This window comes from Salmo trutta, chromosome 6 (assembly GCF_901001165.1).
Source record: "Salmo trutta chromosome 6, fSalTru1.1, whole genome shotgun sequence".
Classification (NCBI taxonomy): domain Eukaryota; kingdom Metazoa; phylum Chordata; class Actinopteri; order Salmoniformes; family Salmonidae; genus Salmo; species Salmo trutta.
This window is the reverse complement of record NC_042962.1, coordinates 53,219,728-53,243,143: the sequence shown is the minus strand read 5'-3', so window position 1 is coordinate 53,243,143 and position 23,416 is coordinate 53,219,728. Positions and strand designations below refer to the sequence as shown.

Sequence of the window (23,416 nt, the reverse complement as noted above, 5' to 3'; positions counted from 1 at the left end):
ACACACACACACACACACACACACACACACACACACACACACACACACACACACACACACACACACACACACACACACAGAGACCCAGGAATGGGTCTGACTACTAAACTGAAACCTGTACATTTTTCTCACAGTACATGTAGAAACAACACAATGGCCTGTACATTATCACTGGCATTCCTTGTCCTTCATGGATTTATCGCTCTTTCAGCAGCAGGTAAGACACTCTCCCTCTAACCCCCCTGTTATTTGAGAAGAGGATGTCTATTGATTTGAAATAGAATGCTTTTCATTTAAATGATCATCAAATAGGGTCAATCTGGTAAATAAAAAGGTCTTACCTATTGATGGTCACATTCATGGATTGCTATTGAACCTTTACATTTGATCACAATTGATTTGAGCAATGTTAGGGAGAAAATGAACAACGACGTGGGCATGAAAAATGACATCGAAAATGTCTCTTCTGTGGTGCCTCTATTACGTGTTATCTTGTAAATATAACAATGTCATTTTTTTATTTTACCTTTATTTAACTAGGCAAGTCAGTTAAGAACAAATTCTTATTTTCAATGACGGCCTAGGAACAGCGGGTTAACTGCCTTGTTCAGGGGCAGAACGACAGATTTTGACCTTGTCAGCTCGGGGATTCGATCTTTGATATCGCAATTTTATCTCATTATTAGAATGATTTGAATGGATGTTGTAAATGCTATTTAGATATTTTAAGATCATTATGTGGTACAATACTTATTATTTTACTTAAGTGTTTTTTCTCATGACAATGTAATTTATTTTGACCAAGATTAACATCCTATTTACTCAAGGAGAAGGCTTAATCTGACCATCTGTGTCTATGATATTGTCCCCAGATAGGCCATTTGATTTGAAGAGGTCCTGTTTTTAGTATCTGTGGCCTTTCAGAAAGGCATGTTCTGTTTCAAACACCCAGTACACAAGAACAGGAAGATGAAATAGAATGATCTGGGTTACTGTGGCTAACCCAACCAGTTGAACATGTCTTTTCATACAGTAGCATTATTTGAATTCGATCCAAGTTAGAAACACTTGGTATAAGTTGTGACACTTTATTTTATGGGCCTGTTTTAGAGCATATTTGCCTGGTAGTTGGCCTAACTGACAAATGATGAGGAACTAACAATGGACAGTTGTACTTGAAATTAACTTATTTTACTTTGAAATGTAGAATACATAATTGGTCATTTATACTGTAGACAAATGCTTGACCAAAAATGTCAATAATAATAATTGAATTTGATCACATTTTTGAATTCTTTATTGACCCCAAAATGTAATAAAAGTATGCTACCATCAGCAACAGAGAATTATTCGGATCTCTTTTCTTCTCTTCTATCACAGATTCATGCTTTCATTATTTGCAACCTGGAACTGACTTCACCATCCCTCTTAATTATAAGGAATTGAGTTCGAAAGAAATAACCTGGAAACACAATGGCAACATTATATTTAAAAGAAAGAATGGAATGTTCAAACCAGGCAAGGCTGAGGACATCTCCAATGATGGGTCTCTTCAGCTCAAAGACCTGAAGTTGGCAGATGAAGGTACTTATAAAGCAGAGGTGTTCAACAGCGACGGGAAAAACATCCTAGATCGGTCCTTCAGACTGTGTATGAAGGGTAAGTCTCTTTCTCTCTTTCTTTCCAACCATACAAGTACCGTATCCTCTCCTTTAGAGACACTGACATTTTGTTTCTCTCCAGAAAAGGTCTCCAAGCCCTCAGTGAAAATAACCTGTTCTGATAAGGACGTCACCTTAACCTGTACCTTGACCAACACTGAGGGAGTGACTTTCAAGTGGAGCCAGAACGGACAGCCTTTAAATGGGGAAACAAAAACAACCTTGATCATCGGTCTGAAACAACTGAAAGCGCTGGACACCTTCACCTGCTCTGCAGTCAACGAGGTCAACGAGGAGACAAGTGACATCGTCAAACCAACATGCAACGGTACAGTATGTTTTGAAGGGTTCAATTGCAATTCTCTTTGTGTATCTCTCTCTCTTTCTCTCTGTTTCTTTCTCTCTCTGTTTTTCTTCTTCTGTTTTCAGGAAAAAAGTGATCAATATTTAAGATTGGTGGAGCACCACATAAAAAAGACAGTAAAACATCTGATTTGTCTCTCCTCTGCTCCACCCCTCATCCCCCACCCTCCTCTCAGCTGTCTCAAAATCGGGTGATCGTGGTTTACTGTTTGGTTTTGATTTCTTGACCATGGTGTGCATCCTGGCCGGGGGAGGGGGCTTGGTACTCCTCCTCATCATCATCACCTTGGTGTGCTGTTGCCTCAGCCGACGCAAGAGCCCGATGCGCTTTGAAGGTAATAGCTTCAGACCAAAGCTCAAATGTCTATGACTATTGTGTTGGTGTTCTGTGCAGAAACATTTAAGGTATCTACAGTATCTTTCTTTTGTTCCGTCCCTCATTTCATCTGTTCATTCTCCCTCACAGAGGAAAGAGAGTTGAGACTAGCCCCCCTGACCAAGACCCAGCATCCTTACCACCCAGAGGGCCAGACAAAGCATCCTTCTCACCCAGAGGGCCAGAAGCAAAGGCAGAGACCTCCCGGTGGGGCCCCACCTGGTTCCACGGGCCCCAGGCCTACGGCCAGGGCCTCCAGCCAGGCCGAGCCCCAACCCAGAGCCCAGGCTCGAGGGAGGCCTCCACAGACACCAATGGATGACGATGTGGAGCAGCCCCCACCGCTACCCCAGCCCAGGAAGAAAGGCCCTCACCCCCCCAGGCAATGAGCCTGGAAACAGGTTTAGCCTTCTGATCCAAGGAAAGGAGTTCCAGCAGTCTACATGTTGAAAATGTTGTTATTTAAAGAATAGAAAAGGAAGGAAAAAAATACCCACACAGTGTTCTATTGTACAAATTAATGTAATTATTTTTACACTAGATTTTATATAAATTAAACATTTTTCTTCCAATGCCTTTTCAAAATTCTGTTTCATTGTTTTTATGTTATTTTTATGTTGAATTGAGTGTTTATCAAAATCAACCATAGGTTGTAGCCTACCTATCTATCCACCTCCTCTTGAAGTAGTGACCTTAACTTGATGTCTGTGTGGTTGTCAATAAAAAGTAAAGAATTACAGGCCCATAGTCATTGACTGAATTATGTGATTGCCAACCACAATGCTAATGATGAAGCTGTGCTTTGAGGCAATGTATGGCATCTTTCGATGATTAATAGCTGACAGAACTGTGTTCACTACAAATACTATTTTGAGTATTGCGATTACTTTCAAATACATTTAGAATTTAGTATATGGATATTTTTCTTTGAAAGTACAAGTACACTAAACAAAAATATTAAGGCAACATGTAAAGTGTTGGTCCCATGTTTCATGAGCTGAAATAAAAGATCCCAGAAACTGTCCTTATGCAAAAAAAAGCTTTTCCCTCTCAAATACTGTGCACAAATCTGTTTACATCCCTGTTAATGATAATTTCCCCTATGCCAAGAGAATCCATCCACCTGACAGATCTGGCATATCAATAAGATGATTAAACAGCATGATCTTTACACTGGTGCACCTTGTGCTGGGGACAATAAAAGGCCACTCTAAAATGTGCAGTTTTGTCACACAACACAATGCCACAGATGTCTCAAGTTTTGAGGGAGTGTGCAATTGGCATGCTGACTGCAGGAATGTCGACCAGAGCTGTTACCAGAGAATTGAATGTTCATTTCTCTACCATAAGCCAGCTCCAACGTAGTTGAATTTGGCAGTACGTCCAACCAGCCTCACAACCACAAACGTTGTGAACAGAGTGGGCAGGCACAAGCTACAGACAACGAACACAACTGCATTTTATCGATGGCAATTTGAATGCACAGAGATACCGAGATGAGATCCTGAGGCCCATTGTCGTGCCATTCATCCGTCTCCACCTCATCTTTCAGCATGATAATGCACGGCCCCATGTCGCAAGGATCTGTACACAACTCCTGGAAGCTGAAAATGTCCCAGTTCTTCCATGACTCACCAGACATGTCACCCACTGAACATGTTTGGGATGCTCTGGATCGACTTGTACGACAGCGTGTATTTGAAAATAGTTTAAAATAGTATTCTATTTATAGAAATACTTTCAAATAATCTAGTTGATTCGGGCAGCATTATTTGAAAATACTCAAATACACAGGAAATAAGTATTTCAAATACAAATAATTAAAATGCAAATGTATTTGAACCCAGGTCTGATAGTTAACAATTGCAAGATGATAACAATAGTTTTGAAAATGTTTCCATTCACATCATTGTGCATTTGAGTCATTCTCTGTATTCACACCTGTGAGTAAAGCTCTCATGTAATCTCTTGTTTTCATGTTACATCGCTGAGGCCTCTGGGCTGTGGTTTTGGCACAGCACCAACCCATAGCATGCAGGGAGCAAAGATGCTGAAAGAAACACTTATCTGAAGCCCTCGCTTCCACACATCTTACCTTCTTTTCCTGTGTGTGTGGGAGGGATGTGACGCTGTGTGTGTGTGTGTGTGTGTGTGTGTGTGTGTGTGTGTGTGTGTGCGTGTGTGTATTTGTGTATGCTGAACTGCACATGACTGTTAACACAGGTTTTTGCACCCATTTTTTTACAAGCATTTTGCTACACTCACATTAACATCTGCAACCATGTGTATGTGACCAATAAAATGTTATTTGAAAAAACCTCTCCATCACACGCCTGTTCACAATATAAACCCTAGATGACGCTTTGCTTCCATGTTCATTTATTCTGCTTGCATGACTATTCAACAGTAATAGTGGAAGTGGGTGGGCCAGGGACCTACTTGTGGGCCATTAACGTTTTCCTTTGGGTCACATTTAAACTAGTTAGTTGACAGAAATCTGAATATGTTCCTGAAAGACTTTGGCTGGGTCACGGACAGCGAGTAAACATTTGGGAACCAGTTTGATGACAGACCGGCAGGAGTCACAATAAAGTTAACCGAACGTAGCAGGCGTAAGAGAAACGCATGAACGGAGTTCCCACATTCAGATTTACAGCAGAAAAGGAAGCTAGGTTGAAAATAGCTGTATCCCTGATACACGCTGAGGCTACAGTAAACTCAGGTTTATCACTCAGAGCCATGTTCGACAGTCTGAACTCTGACCCCTAAACTAATCACTTCCCGTCTCTGGGTTAAATCATTGTGCCCTTAGGCACAGATCTAAGATCAACCTACCCACCCCAAATCCTATTGCCATAATCGTTAGGGAGAAAACACAAAACTGACCTAAGATCAGGTTCAAGAGGCAACTTGGACCTACTGCCTAAAACAAAGTGAGAAGGCTGTGGTTTGACCTTCAGTTTCCAATCTGGGTTGTTAATATTGTACAGTCAGTCACTTTCAGTTAGTCACACTGAGGTACTAAGGCTTCAGCCTTCAGACAGAGACGTTATTCACATGCATTCCATGTTAAAGATAGGTAAGGAGAAAATGGGTCAGAAAGACAAGAGCCGTGTGTGTGTGTGTGTGTGTGTGTGTGTGTGTGTGTGTGTGTGTGTGTGTGTGTGTGTGTGTGTGTGTGTGTGTGTGTGTGTGTGTGTGTGTGTGTGTTGTCAGTCCCTCTGTTGTGTGGCCCAGTATAAATAGAGGTCTGGGTGACTGTGTGTGTGATGTGACCGTGAGCCGATACATCCACCGTTTGGCTTTGGGCACCTGCCAGCCGTGCGCCTGTCCCCAACACACACACTTGCTGCACACACAAACACACACCAACACACACACACCAACGCTCAAATCAAATGTTATTCATCACATGCTTCGTAAACAACAGGTGTAGACTAACATTGAAATGCTTAGTTACACACGCATGCACACATACACACACACACACACACAGTCGTGTACAGCTTACCAAAAATTCAGTCACATTAAAAATCCTATTTTCCCCAACCCTAAACAAAATGTCCCCAGTTGGTCAAATTTTTGTTTGTTTACTATTTTTGTGGTGTCTTTCTGTTCTGTATCTATGGACGTGACCCAGTCGATAGAAATATACATAAATATTATGCTGACTCATGATTTCGACTGGCTGAGAAAAGGTGCCTGCCTGTCTGTCTCATCCCGACATGTTCATTACTATGGGACAGCTGGAGATCCAATTTCAATATTGAAACAATGTTGCAAATGTCAGAGAGACAGACAGCAAGGTTAATACAAATCTCCGCTGTTGATGACTAAATGTTAGTCTAAAAGAAATGTAAGATAACATCTAGATGCTTTTTATAGTGGAGGTCATGTTTATAAATTGCCTGGCTGATGAGACAGTGGATTGCGCAGTCAGATGGAACAGAGTAAATAGGCACTTTAACATCATAGATGTAGCTTGTTATAACTTGTGGAATAGACACTAGCTGGAATGTGGTTTTACCCAATCAGCATTCAGGATTAGACCCACACTTGAATAATATCTTGACAACTTGACTGCTGACATGCCAGACATTTTAGGACTGTATCAACACAGGGGCGGAAATCCCGGGGGGGACGGGGGGGACACGACCCCCCCATCCTGGGAAAAATATGATTTGTCTCCCCCAATATATCACTGAAACATAACTGTGTAATTCAAATAATATTAATAATACGCAATGAAAGCAATTGTGCTGATTATAGACACTTAATAGCGCGTTTTTAAGTTTCAAAAGATTGCGACCCCCCCACCCTTTTCCTCACAATGGTTTGATCCACTGGCAAGGTAACAGAGGGGTCGTGTCTACTGTCTGAAAGGCACTCAATGAACGTAACTGACGTGAGGTTAATCCAGTCAATCGCGCACACACACTAGCTGAATATGCAGAGCTAGCGCGCAAATATTAACTATTAAGCTAGCTAGTACCTATTCCATTTATGTGGCCTCGTCAAAGATGGAATCTTTGCTATCGTCAATTTATTCCGAGATCAGCATGCAGATGATGTAAGTTAGTGCTTCAAAGTCCCTGTGATAAGGTTAGCGATAAACTGAAGTCTAAACTGAACAGAACTACACTCTCTTCTACCATTGTCTTAAATATATTTAATGGTCTCGTTGCAAAAGCTAAATTGTCGCAAGGGAACTTTTATTTATTTATTTTATTTAACCCGGGTAGCAAAGATTATAGCAAACACCACTGAAACGGAATTGGTGCTCGCTTGCTTTGCAAATTCAGCTATTGTTGGAAGCCAGCCAATATGAAACAAACTATTAAAATTACAAAAGGTTGCAGCATATGTTGTGTAAATGGTGAACTCATACAGGTGTCAACTCTTGTCATTTTAATCCGTTTCACATTTGCTAGCTACCTCTTAGATCGAAGCCCAAATAGAATGATAAAAGATAAGATGATAGAAGCCCATCTCCTACTGTAAATAACCTACACACTGTGTGTGTGTGTAGCCAGCCAGCCAGGTAGAAAAATGGCAGAAAAATAAAAGACGGACATCAGAGTATTTTTCAGTACACCAAAACGCAAAGTAAGAACCCTAGTAGCCTAATATCTCAAAGACTAGTTGATAAAATGTTCATAAGAAAGAAATGAAATTCTAATGGAAATGTTTCACAATGATGTCATTAGGCAGAGCAGGCAACAGATGGCACACAGACAGCAGAGTTGGGGACAGATATGCAGGGACAGACTGGCAGAGACAGGGAGTCTCAGGTAAGTTCGTTGAGTCTTTGTTTGGCAACATTATGAAAGGTTCTCCATTTTTTTGACTTGTAAAATAGGAACATAATTGGAAAATGCCATTTATACCCCCACTCTCAACTTAAACTGGTGACTGAACTAAGATTTGTTAAAAGCAATGGTATTGCTGTTGTGAGTAGTTGTGTAGTTTTGGGTACCGGTAGTTAGGAGTACGGCAAACACCTTATTTCTTTGGTTCCTCAATATACATTTACCATATTACAATGTAGGCTATGTGTTACAGCACTACTTTTGGTGTCCCCCTCAGGAATTGCTCTTGAGAAAATGTCATGTAATTGTCCCCCCCCAAAGTTGATATCAGATTTTCGCCCCTGTCTCAACAGTGGACTAATGAAAATATCGTTTTTGAGTTAAATTCCCCTTTAAGACTAACATTTCAATAGGCTAACGTTACACATACTGTATCGATGATGATGATGATGATGATATTCTGTAGGCCTATTATTCCGCTCTAAATAGCCACTAGTGAGACCACATGAGATGAGATTTGGGACAGAGCTACCTGTGAAAATCCCGCCGCTACTCCCTTCCTCCAAACTGACTTCCGGACACAGCAACGTTGTTCCCTCCCTCTCCCGTTCCAAAACCAAACACTGATTAACGACACTCAGTATGAATTATGCGAGTGTATACGGTCGCTACCAGCGGACTTTCACTGTACGCGCGTCCATTTAACGGATATCTGAACGTCTACTCGCCAGTGTCGGTTCTCGTGGACAGAGCATTTTGGGGATTTCTGAGAGGTCGCCGGTAGTTGGGATTTTGAACTGAAGGTCCGAGAGGACTCCTTTCACTCGGTGGCGGATTTGAATGACAAAGGAACTAACTGGGAGTTAAAAAGACGCGAATTTGGAGGATGGAAAATCTATCTCTTCTACTCATGTTTTTATCGATGGGTAAGTTATATTTGAAAAAGGGTTGTCAAACGGTCTGATAATGTCGTCATAACGCGTGTGCTGTAGTTTAGTGGGAAATATTTGATTGACATGCACACGCGGGCACGTTTTCACTTAAAACCTGATCATCTCCATTGACAAAGCAATTAGTCAAATTAATTTAAAGGCAACGCTATCAACGTATCTTTACTGATCATGCTGTTTCTCCTAAATTAATTACACATGACAGGGAGTTTTTCCCAAAACGAGCCTTTTTAATGTGAATAGATTGTCCCACGCCCAACTTCCTCGTTACATATAGGCTACCGTGGTTGGTCACAGGTGAGGGTGTGTGGCCATTTTCCATTCCAGCTCTGAGCCTCAAATCCCAGCCGAACACTTTTAATCGTTCAAAGGAGAACGAGCGAGATAATTGATGTCATTAAATTAATTAAAAGTTAAGATGACAAGCCTTGACAATGGTCCAGTTACATGGAGACACCATAACACGCGATGGGTAGCCGTCCAATTCGCATAGATCCCCTTGGTCAGTTGACAATTTAACTAATGTAGTTGAACTTGGAATGGCGCACTATCCACAACTGATGGACTTCTCTGTTATTAGTCATTGGTTATCATATCTCAGTGATCAAGGCAGGAATATCCTTTTCGTTTAGTTGACCGGACCCATTTTATTTCACAGCGGTGTCAGATTGTGTAGGATGGGGAGTGTGTGTGTCTGTCAACGTATACTCTGCGTCGCAGAGGGCTTCCCTGTGCCAGTGTGTTTGTGAGCGTCTGAGTTTTTAAATTATTGTTATACTTTGAGATTATCAAATGTTTCCAGTTAACATGTCTCCAGCCTTCCGGGAGCAGGGGTGTGTGCCCGTCCGCCCTTCCCTATTGCTTTAAAGGCGTCCGCATGGTTCCCAGCCGAAACCGTTCGGAAGAGTTCGTGCATATAATATAACTGAATATTTTTCGTTTTTTTCCCCGGTTGTTAGGCCACTCATTATTTTCTTGAGGCAAGCAGGAGTCTACGCCATTTCGTCGGTGACTGGTCAGCAGTATGGATTCTGCAGGAAAGTCTGTCATTCAAAGAGTTTTCACGTTATTTTAACTGAAATACTGCACCAAACAACTTAGTTAGATGTCGCGTTTACATTTTTGTTCAGTGTACATGTAAAGTGTTGGACCCATGTTTCATGAGCAAAAATAAAAGATCCCAGAAATTGTCCATATGTACAAAAAGCTTATTTCTCTCAAATTTGGTGCACAAATCCCTGTTAGTGATAGTTTCTCCTTTGCCAAGATAATCCATCCACCTGACAGGTGTGGTATATCAAGAAGCGGATTAAATGGCATGATCATTACACAGGTGCACCTTGTGCTGGGAACAATAAAATGCCACTTTAAAATGTGCCGTTTTGTCACACAACACAGGGCCACATATGTTTTGAGGGAGCATGCAATTGGCATGCTGACTGCAGGAATGTCCACCAGAGCTGTTGCCAGAGAACTGAATGTTAATTTCTCTACCATAAGAGCCAACTTCTTCTGTGACGCAATTACGTAGGCACACAGAGGCCAAATTGAGCTCGTACTGGCTTGCCATGCGCCACTCTGTGCTGTTCAGCGAACCGCAAGAAGTATGAATGCCCTGACTTCTGTAGACGCCATATCACTGTAAATACTGCACAGCCAATGCAGATGGGGGGTTGTCCATGCATCGCCATTAAGCCCCTCCATTGTCCTCCATCCGGCCTCACCTCAGATCACGTGTATGGCATTGTGTGGGTGAGTGGTTTGCTGATGTCAATGTTGTGAAGAGTGCCTCGTGGTGGTGAGTTATGGTATGGGCAGGCATAAGCTACGGACAACGAACACAATTGCATTTTATCGATGGCAATTTGAATGCACAGAGATACCGTGACGAGATCCTGAGGCCCATTGTTGTGCCATTCATCTGCTGCCATCACCTCAGCATTCTAATGCACAGCCTCTTGCCACAAGGATCTGTACACAATTCCTGGAAGCTGAAAATGTCCAAGTTCTTCCATGGCCTGCATACTCACCAGACATGTCACCCATTGAGAATGTTTGGGATGTTCTGGATTGACGTGCACGATAGCGTGCTCCAGTTCCCGCCAATATCCAGCAACTTTGCACAGCCATTTGAGGAGTGGGACAACATTCCACAGGCCACAATCAACAGCCGGATCAACTCAGTGTGAAGGAGATGTCGCACTGCGTGGTAAATGGTGGTCGCACCAGATACTGACTGGTTTTCTGATCCATGACAACCGATGCATATCTATATTCCCAGTCATGTGAAATCCATAGATGAGGGTCTAATTCATTTAAATTTACTGATTTCCTTATGAACTGTAACTCAGTAAGTCATCTTAAATGTTTGCATTCATATTTTTCTTTAGTATAAAATTGCGCGACTAAGATCTCCATGGCAAAAACGTCAGTTAATGACATTTGTTTTTCAAGCGAAGGTCTTTAAGGGAGTACAGGAGCACACATTTGATTTTCCTAACAGTTTGGCTAGGCGCCAGTCGATATGAAGCATGCTGATGATTTTTAGATCTATATCCTAAACCAGGGGTGTCAAGTACTGCACATTTATTTAATATACAAACTTAAAATACTTTGTTTATTACTCAAATCGAAACAGTAGAAATGATAATGGACCTACATTAATTTATTGGCTGTCCAGCTCGCATAAAATCACAAATGAAAGCTAGACAGTCAGAGCGTCAAATTCCAAAAAGCAATGGATGCAGGAATATTTTTAGCAAATATTTTGACAATATAACCACTTTTCAGTGCGGCCCCCCGGACCTTGAAGACCGAATGCGGCCCCGGGGCAAAATGAGTTTTGACAACCCTGACCTAAACAATAAATACATGCACACTTCCCCAAAAATGGTTGACGTACTACTTCCCTAGCTCTCCAAAACCCTTCTCTGTATGTATGGTTTTCAGCAGTTACGTTTGCCCATTGTTGCCTCCATGTTAACTACAATTCCAACGCTGTGTTTTAACAATTTTTGCAACATATGCTCCTTATCTTTCATATTGGCAAGAAAGAATCTTCCAAATTAAAAAAAGATGCACTTCATGTAGCTGTTTTGCACAGATCAACAAGCTGTGTGTGCCTCCAGTTGACGAACGACACTTCCTCAGATTGCAAACAGGTGTTCGGGGACGCTAGACTGCTAATTAGCACAGGTGGCCACTTCTGTCTTCCCTAAACAAGTGATATGGCCATGTGGGAACACTAACCCTAAAAAGGTGTGTAGTAATTTCAACTTTTTTTTATATATAATTATATATTTATATATGAAAGATGCGTTCCTTATTCTAACACAATCGTACCGCAAGCGTCGGGGCTCTGAACAAAACTCCCCGGGCCAGAAGATAGTATCGTCAGTTGGCGCCTATGAATGGGGTACTACTGCCCATTCTTCCATTTGTGTGTGTGTGTGAGCGAGGTTCCGATGGCCTGCGTTATTCGGGTTTGTAGAATGAACACAGCAGGAAGACTTCCGATGCTGTATGATTCAGTTGGTCGTTCCGATGCGGTAAATCCATGATCCACTAGACTACTCATAGACCACCTGACCAGTTAAATCTCTCCACTTTCCTCTCCTTAACTGGGCTGTCTCATATTGCCTGTTTACTCTGTGGCCCTACGACTCCGACTGTTTTGTTTGGATAAGAGTGGCTTAAGAGTTGCTTGGTAATATTAGTCACACGCCTAAGTGGTGTCCGACCAGTATAATATCCCTTCTCTTATGACGTAGGGTAAATCAAAGAGATGACATCCCCAGAACCAGACTGTTCCAGCAATGTTTTATGGACCACCTTCCCTCAAACGTCTATTTCTCCAGTTCCTTGAGTGTCCCAAAATGCCAGGACAGGAAAAAGGGTTAAGTACACCTAATGTCAACAAGGCGTTTTGAAGTGAAATGTTTATCACTAAGGATCCCAACAAACGTCCAACTAAGGCAGTGGTGTAGAATCATATTGGAATGCTGCCAACGTTACCATTAGAAGTAGAGCGTTATGGAAATGTTCCCAGAAGGCTTTGCTCTTTGGTTGTTCCAGTTGGGATGTAACAGGGACTTTTTCTGTGCTGGGGGGTTGTTCTTTTGAAAACTGGTGGTGCATCTTCACTTTGTTCTTGCCAAATGAGCTGACCTCTATCATTTTTCCTGACACTGTTCTTTGGTTTGTGGTGTGTGGGGGAGCATGTGTTGCGCCATGCTGGCCATGGCATGTGCACGCTCTTCCCCTCTGCCTGTTCAGACAAGCCTGGTGTGTGTGCATGTTTGCTACTCTTTCCCCATGCCCATCAAAACAAGCCTGTACTTCATGTAGGTGTTCTCTCTCTAGTTAGAGTAAGTGGTCTAGGCTGTTCCTTTCTCTAGCAAGACTGTCTCTCTGTATGGGTGTGTCTAAATAGTCTGTAGTGGCTTCCTTTCCTCAACTCCTTTCCTTCTACTCCAGTCTAAAAAGGTTACTATAGGGTTTGCTTTCACCTGTTACTATATGTCAGTGGGAATAAAGGAAAGGAGACGAGGAGAGGAACCACTTCAGATTATTGATTCACCCGTTGAGTGCAGCGACGCTAGGGTTCAGGTGTCAATATGTGGGCGTTTTTATAGAACACACACACACTGTGGGTTTGGAATCACAGAGGAATCAAACCAAAGGTAGTATCTAAGTGTATATTTAGCCTGCCCTGTGCTAAATATATCCATGTATCTCTCAACTGTATGTATATTGTTAAGCAGAGAGGCTTTCAAGAGGTTAGCTAAGGAAGTCTGATGTGGTAGGAACACTGTCATTGTGTGGGGGATTCTGTGGATTTTATGTATGCGTATTTGTCAATGACGTGTGTGTTCTCTCTAGGTGTATCCCATGCCAGGGTGGTGTCTGTGTCCCCTGGCCCTCTGCTCCGTGTGGAGGGCCAACCTGTCTCACTGCGCTGTGATGTCACTGACTACGAGGGGCCCAGGGAGCAGGATTTTGATTGGACCATGCAGCAGGGGGAGGCGGGGTCTATCCAAGTAATCTCCACCTTCGACCCAAAGTACTCGGACGTGTCGCTAAGCGACCGGGTGGCCAGTGGTGACCTGAGCGTGGTGCGGCTGGGGGACAGCGTGGTGGAGCTGAGGATACAGGAAGTGAGGTCTTCAGACAGCGCCACGTACCTCTGCAGTACACCCAGTACGGACTCTGTCGTCAGCGGGAACTACGACGCTGGGGTGACGCTCAAAGGTGGGTCAGACACGAGTATGAGAGAGACTTCTAGACTGAATGTCTTAACCATCAGCGAGTGTGGACTCACCGAGTATCCGTTTAGGAGAACTGTTTTAACTTCAAACTAGATTAGTCAGACCTCCATTATGATTTCTAGTTTACATACTGAGGTGGGCTGGGTTGGAAGACCCATACAGTGCCTGTGTGTTCATGTTCTCTTGTTGTGGTTTGTGTGGTCTATTGAACATGGCTCATATCTATTGCTTACACATGACTCGCTCTCTTAAGCTGGTATGTTTGTCAGACCACACACACACACACACACACACGTGTGCGCATATATACTGTATACACTACAGTACACTTACATGGACACAGTTGCACTTTCCTTAGATGGACTGGTTCAGGATCAGCTATGTAACTTTTAACCCCAATTATGCTAATCTGCTTTTGGGAGGGAAAACCGGTTCCTAGATCTGCTGCTTTGGGGAAACACTAGTGAGAGGTGATCAAGTGGTGGTTTCACTCATGTTCACACATGTTCAGTCTTCCAACACACACACACTTAAAGAGCAGATGCCAGATGGGTGTATTTATCTCATGTCAAATGGGGGTTGTTATTTCTGTTGAGCTGACTGTTGCCCTGTTCTGAACTAGAGGTCGACCAATTATGATTTTTCGATACCGATTATTGGAGGACCAAAAAAGGCCGATACCGATTAATTAGGCCTTTTTTTTAAATTGGATTTATTTGTAATAATGACAGTTACAACAATACTGAATGAACACTTATTTTAACTTAATATAATACATCAATAAAATCAATTTAGCCTCAAATAAATAATGAAACATGTTCAATTTGGTTTAAATAATGCAAAAACAAAGTGTTGGAGAAGAAAGTAAAAGTGCAATATGTGCCATGTAAGAAAGCTAATGTGTAAGTTCCTTGCTCAGAACATGGGAACATATGAAAGCTGGTGGTTCCTTTTAACATGAGTCTTCAATATTCCCAGGTAAGAAGTTGTAGTTATTATAGGACTATTTCTCTCTATACGATTTGTATTTCATATACCTTTGACTATTGGATGTTCTTATAGGCACTTTAGTATTGCCAGTGTAACAGTATAGCTTCCGTCCCTTTCCTCGCCTGGCCTCGAACCAGGAACACATCGACAACAGCCACACTTGAAGCAGCGTCACACATGCAGAGCAAGGGGAACAACTACTCCAAGTCTCAGAGCGAGTGACGTGTGAAACGCTATTAGCGCGCACCCGCTAACTAGCTAACCATTTCACGTCGGTTACACCAGCCAAATCTCGGGAGTTGATAGGTTTGAAGTCATAAACAGCGCAATGCTTGAAGTATTGCGAAGAGCTGCTGGCAAAACGCACGAAAGGCCTGTTTGAAGGAATGCTTACGAGCTTGCTGGTGCCTACCATCGCTCAGTCAGACTGCTCTATCAAATCATAGACTTAATTATAACATAACACACAGAAATACGAGCCTTAGGTCATTAATATGGTCGAATACGGAAACTATCATCTCGAAAACAAAACGTTTATTCTTTCAGTGAAATACGGAACCGTTCCGTATTTTATCTAACGGGTGGCATCCATAAGTCTAAATATTTTTGTTACATTGCACAACCTTCAATGTTATGTCATAATTACGTAAAATTCAGGCAAATTAGTTCGCAACGAGCCAGGCGGCCCAAACTGTTGCATATACCCTGACTCTGCATGTAATGAACGCAAGAGAAGTAACACAATTTCACCTGGTTAATATTGCCTGCTAACCTGGATTTCTTTTAGCTAAATATGCAGGTTTAAAAATATATACTTCTGTGTATTGATTTTAAGAAAGGCATTGATGTTTATGGTTAGGTACAGTCGTGCAACGATTGTGCTTTTTTCGCAAATGCGCTTTTGTTAAATCATCTCCCATTTGGCGAAGTTGGCTGCTCCATTGATGTAACACCATGTAGTGTAAATTAGTTTACTCTGGTATGAAGAGTCACCTGTGTAGGTGAGGCAGTCTACTGACCTCTCCTATGGGTGTGTCGACGGCAAACAACATTTTCCAACACTTTCAGTTTTGTTTGCTTGGCTCACTTGTCTGGCTCACTTGTCTATCAATTTTTTTTCCACCCGACTAAAGTGGCCTTGACATGTATACGGTGCATTCGAAAAGTATTCAGACCCCTTGACTTCTTCCACATTTTGTTACGTTACAGCCTTATTCTAAAATTGATTTAAAAAAAAATTCTTTCTCTCTTCTACACACTACCCCATAATGACGAATCAAAAACAGGTTTTTCTAATTTTGTGTGTTTATACAGTTGAAGTCGGAAGTTTACATACACCTTAGTTAAATACATTTAAACTCAGTTCTTCACAATTCCTGACATTTAATACAAGTAAAGATTCCCTGTCTTAGGTCAGTTAGGATAACCACTTTATTTTAAGAATGTGAAATGTCAGAATAATAGAGTGATTTATTTCAGCTTCTATTTCTTTCATCACATTCCCAGTGGGTCAGAAGTTTACATACGAATTGAGTGTATTTGGAAGCATTGCCTTTAAATTGTTTAACTTGGGTCAAAGGTTTCGGGTAGCCTTCCACAAGCTTCCCACAATAAGTTTGGGTGAATTTTGGCCCATTCCTCCTGACAGAGCTGGTGTAACTGAGTCAGGTTGGTAGGCCTCCTTGCTCGCACATGCTTTTTCAGTTCTGCCCACAAATTTTCTGTAGGATTGAGGGCAGGGCAGTGATGCCAATTTAGCAATTTTGTTGCTAGATTTAGCAACTTTTCAGACTACCCTGGCAACTTTTTTTTCAAACAGCCTCTAGCAACAAATTTAGCTACTTTAAAAAATTTATTTTGAACTTTTTTAGCAACTTTTGAAAAGTGACTCAAATGCTAAAATGCACGCATTTTCCCTCTAAATGACACAAAAACGATTTTCTCTGTCACACACTCAGTCACAACACACGTGCCTGGCTGCAAAAGAGCGTTGTGAGTGACGTCAGCAGCAGGTGCTCAGCTCGTGCACAAGGCAGCAGCAGGCCAGCAGCAATTTCAGCAAATTGCAAATCATTGTTGGTTGACTGCAGTAGTACGGGTTCGACGAGCCAAAGCCAATGAATATAGTTGGCCACGAATGTTTGATCTTGAACAGACCTTACAACATCAATCAACATGCCTCAATCAAAAATGTACAGAAAAGAGTGGGAGTCTGTACCGGAACAAATGTCAAATCATATTTTTTGCCGACATGGCCAGTCAATTTGAGTAACGTTGTGTATTCTACGTAATGACGCAGTTTTTCGTTATCACGCAATGACATCACAACGTCATTTAGCAACAAATCAACCTGCCTCTAGCAACTTACCCTGAAAATTAGTTGGCAACACTGGGTCAGGGCTTTGTGATGGCCACACTAATACCTTGACTTTGTTGTCCTTAAGCCATTTTGCCACAACTTTGGAAGTATGCTTGGGGTCATTGTCTTTTTGGAAGACCCATTTGCGACTAAGCTTTAACTTCCTGACTAATGTCTTGAGATGTTGCTTTAATATATCTACATAATTTTCCTTCCTCATGTTGCCATCTATTTTGTGAAGTGCACCATTCCCTCCTGCAGCAAAACACCTCCACAACATGATGCTGCCAACCCCGTGCTTCACGGTTGGGATGGTGTTCTTCGGCTTGCAAGCATCCCCCTTTTTCCTCCAAACATAACAATGGTCATTATGGCCAAACAGTTCTATTTTTGTTTCATCAGACCAGAGGACATTTCTCTAAAAAGTATTATCTTTGTCCCCATGTGCAGTTGCAAACCGTAGTCTGGCTTTTTTATGCCGGTTTTGGAGCAGTGGCTTCTTCCTTGCTGGGTGGCCTTTCACGTTATGTCAATATAGGACTTGTTTTACTGTGGATATAGATACTTTTGTACCTGTTTCCTCCATCTTCACAAGGTCCTTTGATGTTCTGGGATTGATTTGCACATTTCTCACCAAAGTACGTTCATCTCTAGGAGACAGAACACGTCTCCTTCCTGAGTGGTATGACGGCTGCTATGGTGTTTATACTTGCGTACTATTGTTTGTACAGATGAACGTGGTACCTTCAGGCGTTTGGAAATTACTACCATGGTTGAACCAGACTTGTGGAGGTCTACAATTTGAGGTCTTGGCTGATTTCTTTTGATTTTCCCATGATGTCAAGCAAAGATGCACTGAGTTTGAAGGTAGGCCTTGAAATGCATCCCAGGTACACCTCCAATAGGCTATTTGACATCATTTGAGTCAATCAGAAGCTTCTAAATCCGTGACATTTTCTGGAATTTTCCAAGCTGTTTAAAGGCACAGTCAACTTAGTGTATGTACACTTCTGACCCACTGGAATTGTGATAGTAAAATAATCTGTCTAAACAATTGTTGGAAAAATTACTTGCGTCATGCACAAAGTAGATGTCTAACCGACTAGCCAAAACTATAGTTTGTTAACCTCTCTGGGCTCGGTGGGACACTTGCTATTCAAATACCTTAGAAATGCTATTACTTCAATTTCTCAAACATATGACTATTTTACACCATTTTAAAGACAAGACTCTCGTTAATCTAACCACACTGTCCGATTTCAAAAAGGCTTTACAACGAAAGCAAAACATTAGATTATGGCAGCAGAGTACCCAGCCATAAATAATCAGACACCCATTTTTCAAGCTAGCATATAATGTCACATAAACCCAAACCACAGCTAAATGCAGCACTAACCTTTGATCTTCATCAGATGACGATCTTAGGACATTATGTTATACAATACATGCATGTCTGTTCAATCAAGTTCATATTTATATCAAAAACCAGCTTTTTACATTAGCATGTGACTAGCATTCCCACCGAATACTTCCGGTGAATTTACTAAATTACTCATGATAAACGTTCACAAAAAACATAATTATTTTAAGAATTATATATACAGAACTCCTCTATGCACTCGATATGTCCGATTTTAAAATAGCTTTTCGGTGAAAGCACATTTTGCAATATTCTAAGTAGATAGCTAGCCCTGTGATGCCGGGCTATTTAGACACCCAGCAAGTTTAGCACTCACCAAAGTCAGATTTACTATAAGAAAAATGTTATTACCTTTGCTGTCTTCGTCAGAGTGCACTCCCAGGACTTCTACTTCAATAACAAATGTTGGTTTGGTCCCAAATAATCCATTGTTATATCCAAATAGCGGCGTTTTGTTCGTGCGTTCAAGACACTATTCGAAAGGGTAAATAAGGGTTACGAGCACGACGCATTTCGTGACAAAAAAAATCGAAATATTCCATTACCGTACTTCGAAGCATGTCAACCGCTGTTTAAAATCAATTTTTATGCCATTTTTCTCGTAAAAAAGCGATAATATTCCGACCGGGAAATCGTTTTTTATTACAAAGAGAGTGAAAGTAAAAGCATGCTATCCCCTCATGCACGAGCCTCAGTCTGATGGCCCTCTGATAGAGCACTTGCCAAACGCGCTAGTGTGTTTCAGCCTGGGCCTGAAATTACGTCATTCAGCTTTTTCCCGGGTTCTGAGAGCCTATGGGAGCCGTTGGAAGTGTCACGTCATGCCAGAGATCCCCTGTTTTTGTTAGAGATGATCAAGGAGGGCAAGAAATGGTCAGACAGGCCACTTCCTGTAAGGAATCTTCTCAGGTTTTGGCCTGCCAAATGAGTTCTGTTATACTCACAGACACCATTCAAACAGTTTTAGAAACTTTAAGGTGTTTTCTATCCAAAGCCAATAATTATATGCATATTCTAGTTACTGGGCAGGAGTAGTAACCAGATTAAATCGGGTACGTTTTTTTATCCGGCTGTGCAAATACTGCCCCCTAGCCCCAACAGGTTATTAACAAGACATTTGTGGAGTGGTTGAAAAACGAGTTTTAATGACTCCAACCTAAGTGTATGTAAACTTCTGACTTCAAGTGTGTGTGTGTGTGTGTGTGTGTGTGTGTGTGTGTGTGTGTGTGTGTGTGTGTGTGTGTGTGTGTAAAATACCTTATTTGCATAAGTATTTAGACCCTTTTGAGACTTGAAATTGAGCTCAGGTGCATCCTGCTCTGTTGCATCCTGTTTATGGTCCCATGTGGCTCAGTTGGTAGAGCATGGTGTTTGCAACGCCAGGGTTGTGGGTTCGATTCCCACAACCCTGTAAGTCGCTCTGGATAAGAGCGTCTGCTAAATGACTAAAATGTCAAATGTAATGTTTCCATTGATTATCCTTGATGTTTCTACAACTTGATTGGATTCCACCTGTGTACAGTGCATGTCAGAGCAAAAACCAAGCCATAAGTTCGATGGAATTGTCTGTAGAGCTCCGAGACTGGATTGTGTCGAGGCACAGATCTGGGGAAGGGTAACAATACATTTCTGCAGCACTGAAGGGTCCCATAGAACACATGGAAGAAGTTTTTGGAACCACCAAGACTCTTCCTAGAGCTGGCCAATCGGGGAGAAGGGCCTTGGTCAGGGAGGTGACCAAGAACCTGATGGTCACTCTGACAGAGCTCCAGATTTCCTCTGTGGAGATGGGAGAACCTTCTCTGTAGCACTCCAACAATCACGCCTTTATGGTAGAGTGGCCAGGCGGAAGCCACTCCTCAGTAAAAGGCACATGACAGCCCTCTTGGAGTTTTCCAAAAGGCACCTAAAGGACTCTCAGACCATGAGAAACAAGATTCTCTGGTCTGATGAAACCAAGATTGAACTATTTGGCATGAATGCCAAGCATCACGTCTGGAGGACACCTGGCACCATCCCTACAGTGAAGCGTGGTGGCAACAGCATGCTGTGGGGATGTTTATCAGCGGCAAGGACTGGGAGACTAGTCAGTATTGAGGGAAAGATGGAACAAAGCAAAGTACAGAGATCCTTGAAAACCAGCTCAGGACCTCAGACTGGGGGTGTGACGGTTCACCTTCCATCAGGACAATGACCAAAGCACACAGCCAAGATGACACAGGAGTGGTTTCGGGACAAGTCTCTGAATGTCCTTGAGTGGCCCAGCCAGAGCCCGGTTTGAACCCGATCGAACATCTCTGTAGAGACGTGAAATAGCTGTGCAGCAACGCTCCCCATCCAACCTGACCGAGCTTGAGAGGATCTGCATGGGAGAATGGGACAAACTCCCCAAATACAGGTGTGCCGAGCTTGTAGCCTCAAGTCTTCTAGGCTATGATGCTATGTCATTATGTGGTGTTGTGTGTAGATTGAGGGAAACAAATGATGAATCCATTTTAGAATAAGACTCTAAAGTAACAAAATGTGGAAAAGTAAAGTGTTCTGAATACCTCCGAATGCACTGTACACACATACACCTCTGACATTTGCGTCTTCTGCTATGACAACTATTCATGATCCACTGAATGGCTTTCAGCACATTCAAGATTAATGGCTTTCTGTTGTGCGATGTTCACTTTCTCCATACCCGGACACATACAGGAATATGTTTAGCTAGTTAGGGGAAAGGGAGATTTTTAACTGAGTGTGACAGTGATTTGGCAGCTCCAGGACACTAAGTCTAAAATCAAAGACTTGGTAGAATGGCAGCTTACTGAGCTTAGAGTAAGAAGGTTCATCAGAATATGAACACTTCAAAGCAGTGTATCAATCTTGTTTAGCGGCTGAGGGAGAGTGAGGGAGTGAGATGAACAGACATTGTGAGAGAGTGACAGGCATACATTGCCTGTCTCTCGCTCTCTTTCTCGCTCTTCCCCCCCCCCCCCCTCTTATTTATCTTCTGTTTATTCAGCTGTGACGGTCAGAGTAAACAGGGCTTCTCTCTCCTCTGATGTGATTATCAAATCTAAACCCTCCTTACACATACTGTTGACAGCAGTTCCCCCCCCCCCCCCCCATTACACCCCTCACTGACAGCCTAAACCGGTTTTTTTTTTTTGTGTGTTTGGGGGGGTTAGGAAAGGGGAAGATGTGCATATGTAAGCTTGACATCGGTATTAATAGATTTTTCATGGATTATAAAAGCAGTAATGGCTCTTGGCGATGAAGAAGAATGAACACGATGACATTTTGAGATGTGTTGGTTTACGGCAACATCTGTTAGCGTTCTGTCATCATGACATTTTACATGCAGTAAAGAACCACGTCGCTGTAGTGAAGCAGCAAATGAACGACGCTAGCCGTGTGTGTGTGTGTGTGTGTGTGTGTGTGTGTGTAACTGTTTGTCCTTTCCCTACAGTCATTGCTAACACCCTGAAGGTGGCCTCGGAGGCCCCAGAGCCCGTGGTCCCCGAGGGTGGCGACATCACCCTCTACTGCAACGTCACCCGCCACTTCACTGATCCCACCTACCTGTCCGTCACCTGGTCGCTACGGAGACCAGGTATCCCATTGGTGGACATCCTGACCGTTGGCCCAGATGGGGATGTGGTCACAGGAAGTGGCTACGCTGACAGAGGGCTCCGATTGGCTATTCGCAGAGATGGGGCGTTTGGATTGGTTGTTGCCGGGGTGACGCAGGCTGATGCAGGGATGTACGTGTGCACGGGGAAGGAATGGATTCACGAGGAAGGGGGTCAGTGGAAGAGCATTGTGGAGAAGACTGTGGAGATGGGAGCTGTGGCAGTCACACCTACAGGTAAAGGGGATGGGGTGTGTCTTGTATGTACTTTAGCGTGTGAAACATTCAGCCAATCCTAAATCTCTCCCCTTTGACCTTAACCCTGAGATATTTGCAGATCTGTACGGTCTGGATTGGTATAAGCAGTGCGATGGAGCTTCCACAATATTGCTTCCACCTTACAGACGTAAAAATATGGAAGGGTTAGGACCAGTTGAGAGAGGGATCTGGGGGATGGTAGAGTCGTTTCTATGGCCCCTACTTTATTTTAGCCTAGCAGCATTTCTTTGTGTTGGAGAGGCTCTTGACCTAGAGATCTATCTCAGCCCCTCCCCCTGTCAGGCCTTTATCCCTGGGTGTGTGAGGAACCCCCGACACACACACACACACACACACACACACACACACACACACACACACACACAGTGGTTGCCTGGGACACCATATCCCCCGAACCCTCTCCTGCATGGTGAGTGATTTAAAATGGGGTGAGAGACAGAGGGACTAGCTCAGCAGGAAGACAACATGGAGGGAATGGGCCTTCCTTTACATTCTGTATCTAGTGTAGCCAAGCAGCCACTATTGACTGTCTACTGAGATGCTAAAGTAAAGAGGATTGGAGAAGTCTAACAAGGGCTTTTGTCTGGGCTCTTTTGTCTAAACATACATAGTGAAGTCATCTCACCTACCAGATATCCCAGTCTCCTATAGTAGCAGTATCAAGAATTTAATTTGAGAAATATAAACCCCCTCAAAAGGGTTTAGCTTCAGTTCAGTCTCTGGAGTCATGAGTCGTATCATGTTTTAATGTGATTTTCCTTGACTTTTCTTTCCATAGCTTTGAAACTCAGTTAACATTTAGCCTAAATTGTTCTCGGCGTAT

General features: G+C 42.6%; 2 protein-coding genes across 2 annotated transcripts in view; both read left to right on the top strand.

The window, feature by feature from the left end:
- Positions 1-72: 72 nt before the first annotated feature.
- Positions 73-3,143, top strand: LOC115196276 (T-cell surface antigen CD2). Its single transcript, XM_029756943.1, has 5 exons — positions 73-217; positions 1,381-1,659; positions 1,744-1,989; positions 2,201-2,359; positions 2,491-3,143. Exons 1-5 carry the CDS (start codon positions 91-93, stop codon positions 2,787-2,789), a joined length of 1,110 nt encoding a protein of 369 aa, XP_029612803.1. The 5' UTR covers positions 73-90; the 3' UTR covers positions 2,790-3,143.
- A 5,144-nt stretch (positions 3,144-8,287) lies between these two features.
- LOC115196274 (prostaglandin F2 receptor negative regulator) overlaps positions 8,288-23,416 on the top strand; it is a 49,460-nt gene continuing 34,331 nt past the window's right edge. The window contains exons 1-3 of the mRNA XM_029756940.1: positions 8,288-8,635; positions 13,541-13,909; positions 22,153-22,551. Of these exons, the coding sequence (XP_029612800.1) occupies positions 8,596-8,635; positions 13,541-13,909; positions 22,153-22,551 (808 nt within the window). The 5' untranslated portion in view covers positions 8,288-8,595. The remainder of the gene's footprint in view (positions 8,636-13,540; positions 13,910-22,152; positions 22,552-23,416) is intronic.